Below are 6,205 nucleotides of genomic sequence, written 5' to 3' on the forward strand. Positions count from 1 at the left end.
AAATATACTAAAACGAGCGCGAAGCGCCGCGCACGCATCACGCAATGAGATTATCCCCGACAAGCGGGCATATTTTTTTAATAAACATACGCAGGGTGGCGACTTAACTGGGAAAACGGGAAAGATCGGGAAAAGATGAGGAATTCAATTAAAAAATAAAGAATTTATTTCAGTTTTGATGAAAATTATATCCTTTGACTGAAAGATTAAATATTAATTTTTGGCTGAAAATTATTCTTTTCTTGTTCAAAATTCAACAATTGGGTTCAAAATTTTTCTTTGTTAATTAAAAATTTTAATTCAGCTATTTCGTTGAGAATCCACATATTTGGTCAAGAATCGATTTTTTTATGGTAAAAGATCTTTTTCTTTGCAAGTTAATCTTCATATGTAATAATTCTTTTTTTGTGTGTGTTAAAAGTTCAAGGATAACTTTAATGTTTTTCATTTTAGTTAACAATTCATTTTTTAGGTCGGAAGTAAAATTACTTGGCTCGTAATTTGTACTTGGCTCTATTTTTTAACCAAACTGAAATAAATGCTTGGTTTTTAAATTAAATTTCAGGTCTTTTCCCGATCTTTCCCGGTTTCCCAGTTTGATCGCCACCCTGCGTATGATTATTAAAAATAATAAATTTAAGGACTGTACCATTTTCAGAAGGTGATGCTTTCAATTTAAAAGTTTAAATTTCAAATAAGGAGTTTTCATTCTAGAAGTGGAAAGTTTCGAAGATTATGACATTTAAGTTCTTTAAGACACTCACAAAGAATATAATAATGAACTACAACTTTAATTATCATTATCAAGATGAATAATTTTACTGTGCGAATTTGATTTCTGTCCATTATTTTATATTTATTTAAATTTTATTTTGAAGTACAGTTTAAACGCGAATAAAACTTTTGAAAACAATTTGCTACATTACGCACTTAAGTAATTATGTTTATTGGTATTTTATATTTCTTCTATATATTTTATATACTTGGGATAACTTTGCAAACATTATTTCCTTCTGCTTTAAAATTTCTCAGATAATAGTCGACATAATACTTGAAATATTAAACAAAGTCAGCTGGCTGTATGTGGGTGGAAAGCCATCAGCTAACCTATTATGTATTGCCGAGCGTCGCTCACCACACATTTCACTGCCTCAGCTGGCGGATTTTCCACCCACGTATAGCTATCTGACGATTATTTTTACAAAAAATACCATGTTAATTATCAACTGACGAAGTTTTAGGCGGAAAGAAATCATTGCATTAATTTGTTTTATTTACATGTTTCCATAACCAGCTGACGGATTTTCCACCTGCATACAGCCAGCTGCCAGTTTTTTTCGTTTCAATATTATATTAACTATCATCTCACGAAGTTTCAAGCGGAAGGAAATTATTGCAAACTTCGTTTTTTACACGTTGGGGCGGCTGCCATTGCCCCGCCCACCCAAAGTGCCGCTGCTGACGCTAACTAAGCTTACAATACACCTATCTGAAGCATTCCTCAAAGTATTAGGCAGGAGGAAATAGTTGACAAAAAACTATCGCAGGCTCGCGGACTATAGGGGAAGGAATCCTAAAAAGAAATCGATCATGACTGAGTATAGGAAATACGCAGTACTCCAAGCAAATAAAAATCTCGCGGTCGTTCCGAGCGGATGGAAGGGCATGTGGCCGGTGCTGGTCACCGTCTAGAAAAAGTGGAAACGGCGTAAACAATCCTACATCTGAATTCTCTGAGACAACTTTTATTTGCAGAGCGAGGTAATGAACGCGAGCATAAAGAAGATGTAAGGAGTTATTTAAGAGCTCAAACATTGTAGGGACTCCAAGAGGAATATACGGCATCCAGTACAGATGATATTTGAAGAGGCGAAAAGTGTATTGTGCAATATACAGACACACATGTATCTGTTGGGGATGGACATCAGGAGCATCAGAAGAGGCTACAAAAAGTACAATTGTCGATAGAGTGCAGGAGGTGAGGAAGAGAGCAAGACGCGAAGTAATGACCTCCAAAAGAATTTAAACCATGGAAGAAGAAGCAGGGTATCACTTGCTCCCATACCTGAGAAGGGGCCGAGAGATCCCACATTGAGCCTCCCTGAGTCTGCTACGCCAAGGCACAGGAAAAAGAGTTTGAAATCCCGAAAAATTTGTGTGAAGACTTTAACGCCTAAAATATGAGAAAGGATAACGAAGCCTGCACCAAAAAACACCTAATTACAGAACAAGGTGTAACAGAGGCGAACTAGACCCGAGGCGGTTATCACAAAATCGGCTGAGAGTTCAAGCTACATAGAGGTTTGTGAGAATGGTTGTGCGCGGGAGTTGGCCCGCATGAAAAATAAGGGCCAGTGTCAGAAAAAAGGCATTCAGAGTAGCTATGAAAGCTTTTGTCGAACTGACTGCGGAAATGGCGATGGAATTGATACGCGTCCTGTCACCTACGTATGAAGATGGCGGCCATTCGATGTTGCCGCTGTCTAGGCTTTGGCCACATAGGCAGCCGTTTGTAAGAGTCTGGATCGGTCAAGAGGATACTGAAGGTAAGGCAAGGAGTAAAAAGGGCTACGGATTGCGTCTGCACGCTGCAGTGCTACATCTCCACCGCTGATATTTTTATAAACCCCAGACCGACCATCTGCCGGGGACCATGATTTGTAAGATTTTCTGGGAGACAGCCCCTCTCAAGAAGCCACCAATAAGTCTAAAGTACCAACCTGATCCAGCCATGATGTCGAAAGCCATTGAGCCCGTTGCGTGAAGCTGTCATGGTATTGAGGACAATGCGTAACATCCTGGCTGGGACACGTGAATGACTCAACATATAAGAAGAAACCAGCAGGAGCCTTAAGAGGTTCGCCCATTAAACCTGGAACACACGGGCTGTGACCCGAAACTCCTTTTTAATCTGTTTATTTTTTGCATTCCGACCTCATATTCTCATGCTGCGTTTTAAAAACCTCCATCTACAGAGTTTTACGGAAATATCACATACGAATGACATTTTCATAATTTATGTTACATGTTTCTCTTATTTCTATAAAAAATGCATGTTCTGTAAGAAAACCTCCCTCCTTTTGATATTCATGGTAATTTACCAATTTCATAGAATTGCTTAAGTTTATATTGCGACTTGAATTTTTTAATTCGGCGCCTAAAGTTGTATTTTGAAACTGGAAAAATCTCTTCGTTATGACTATCATAGAAACCATAGAAATTTCGTTCCGGAACGGAACAAACAGTAGTATCGTGCTGCTCCGGAACCCCGCTTGAAACGTGTCGAATCTGTTCCTAAGAAGAACCGGAATCGGATCCGGAGCCAGCGAGTTTTTGGACCAATCAGTAGTTTCGTGTGCCGGGAACATGAAGGGTAAATCAAACTCTACCAAAGACACCTGCAAATCAATGTAGACACAAAGAAAAAAACTTTCAACTGGAACACAAAAACGGCGTCAAAACTTCCTTAAATAAAAGCAAACTACAGTTCTTTCATTTTTCGCAATACGAACAATTTTAACAAAATAAATTTCGTAAGAAACAATTAAAATATCAAATAAAGGGTCTCAGGAAAAATGGCTAGATTTTACTTCTGTTAAATATACGCAATAACGATTTCAAAGTTTCGCTCATTTACACAGGAATCACTAATGTAAAGCAAGGTAGTAAATTATATATATTCTTGTTCTTAAACTACTAATTCAAGAATACCAATATTGAAAAACAAAAATTTTCTATTTTATAAATTAATATTAAGGGAAATAAGAAGAATTATATGGATTTTGATCGATATACCTCGTTATGCCCGGTGAGCACTGAATCAGCACAGATTTTTTTCGTGTGATTTTTAAGCACATCCACACTAGCATGCGCTATACTTACTGAAACTTAACCAGTAAGATAAAAGGATTGAATTAGCTACGAGTGGGTCACTAAGAATTCTACAGTGAAAATTCAACTGGCAATAAGTGAGATACCAGTGATTATCAGTGAAATATCACTGATGGATAGTCATTCAGTAAGAGAGACAAAAATATAAAAAATATCGATATTTACGATATCGAGATACTAGGCGTGGAAATAGCGATGTCCAAAGTATTGTTATAGGTTCAAAAATAACTCTATTCTGACATTTTATTATCAAAAACACATTAAAGTAAGAAAGAGAGAGACAAAGAATATAATTTTTTTAGATATTTACGATATTGGCATATACAGGGTTGGCCATATTTGACGAAAAGATTTGGCAACACTGTAACTTCTGACAGAGATGACAGATCGAGTAATGACTTAGCGCGTTTGAAGCGTCAGTCTACGCAGGTTTTTGCCATGGAGAAGTACACTCCACGCGAACGCTCTCAGATTCTTGAAATTTACATTCAACAAAACAAGTCAATTGTGAAAACTCAACGTTCATGGAGAGCGCCTTCTGCGACTACATTGTATCGTTTGTATGAAAGATTTTCATCAGGTGAGGCGCTTACTAATCCCAAGCGTCCAAATAAAAAGCGACCAAGGCGATCGGATGAAAATATCGCACTCGTACGGGCCAATGTCCAGTTTCCATGCACGTTGAGTTTTCACATTTGACTTGTTTTGTTGAATGTAAATTTCAACAATCTGAGAGCGTTCAAGTGGAGTGTACTGCTCCATGGCAAAAATCTCATTAGACTGATGCTTTAAACGCGCTACGTTCTTACTCGATCTGTCATCTCTGTCAAAAGTTACAGTGTTTCCAAATCTTTTCGTCGAATATGGTCAACCCTATATACAGCATGGAGATATCAATATCAAATATTGGTATGTTGGTTCAAAAATATTTATACTTTCGGTATTTCGACATTGATATTGTATCACTAGGTCAGGTACTTCTTACGAATTTCGTATTAGTAGCAATTAGAATTGTAATGCGACATAAGTCGCACAAACGTGCATTTTCTAATAGAAATAAAATTAAGAATGGTTTAAGAGAATGTATATATCCAGAAAACTGCACCTGATGAAAGAAAATAAAATTTCTTCATTTAAGTACATTTTATTGACACCAGCAAAATTTTCTTGGATGAACGAAAATTGTATCGTCTGCTTTCGTAATAATATTTTATAGATTCAAAACCAATTTTTGCATGGGAAAACTAAACAAATGTCCTTAAAATTATAGATATATTATGCTTTTATATTCACCAATAGAATTAAGGTTAATCGACATGGATACGACCAGAGTATAAATTATCCGCATTTTTCCTAATTAGAGAAAAAACTGATTAACGCTTTATTGTGTTTCATTAGGTATATATACTACACATGTTATCTCATTTTTTAAAGGCCACGAACTTCTTCTAAGATATTTGTATTTCATAAATCAGTTCCAAGGAAATAAATCTAGTCACTGAAATCGTTAAAACCGAGATACGATATAAATAATCTTTTATGTTTTAAGGATATCCGGTTCACTGAAAGGAGCTGGGCCCATTGAAAGTGTGATCTTGACACAAAATTGAGACGTAGAAATTTTTAGCCAAAAATTACCTAAATTGAGTTTTCAAGCAAAACAAAATTACGTTAGAATGTCTCGGTAACGGCTCATTTGAACCTTTGAAATACTAATATAATTTCTGCTGAATATGTTATAACTGTAACATGAGAACTTATTGACATTACTTAGAAAAATTTGCTTAATATAATGTATTGATTACTATTATAAGGTTATTTTATGATTTTTTCCCTGAAATCAAATGGTTTCATCCCAATATGTCAAATGCATTTTCGTTAGAGTTGGTTCTTTCTACCACATTAATTATCACTATTATTATTTTTATTATTATCTTGAAGATAATATTTGTTATAAGCCTAATGATTGGCTAAGTTTATGATAAATGCGTTACTGTTGCAGAGACAAGTTTCGAAACTTCATAAGAGAATTTCGCAAAATGCGCCTAATTATCCAATAAAACATTGCTGACGCAGAAATTTATTAACTTCAACTTTAAATCCTAATTAATCATTAAATGATTATATCAAGGTAAAATAATGTTAAAAATAGACGTATATAAAAAATTTTTACGTCTTTCTTACAGTTTATATTATTATATAATGAATTATGTGCATCAAAAACATTAATATTATTCCTGTTGAATTTATAATTTTTTTAACTTTCAATACCAGTTTCACATTATTTTCTATGCTTATAGACTACTGTAATATG

The 6,205-nt window shown here is 35.2% G+C and overlaps 1 protein-coding gene across 1 annotated transcript in view; it reads left to right on the top strand.

Annotated features, from left to right (window-relative positions):
• The first annotated feature begins 4,705 nt into the window (after nt 1-4,705).
• The window catches only part of LOC117179542, a 95,327-nt gene continuing 93,827 nt past the window's right edge, over nt 4,706-6,205 (top strand). The window contains exon 1 of the mRNA XM_033371453.1: nt 4,706-4,800. Within this exon, the coding sequence (XP_033227344.1) occupies nt 4,755-4,800 (46 nt within the window). The 5' untranslated portion in view covers nt 4,706-4,754. The remainder of the gene's footprint in view (nt 4,801-6,205) is intronic.

Source organism: Belonocnema kinseyi, chromosome 1 (genome assembly GCF_010883055.1).
Source record: "Belonocnema kinseyi isolate 2016_QV_RU_SX_M_011 chromosome 1, B_treatae_v1, whole genome shotgun sequence".
Taxonomy (NCBI): domain Eukaryota; kingdom Metazoa; phylum Arthropoda; class Insecta; order Hymenoptera; family Cynipidae; genus Belonocnema; species Belonocnema kinseyi.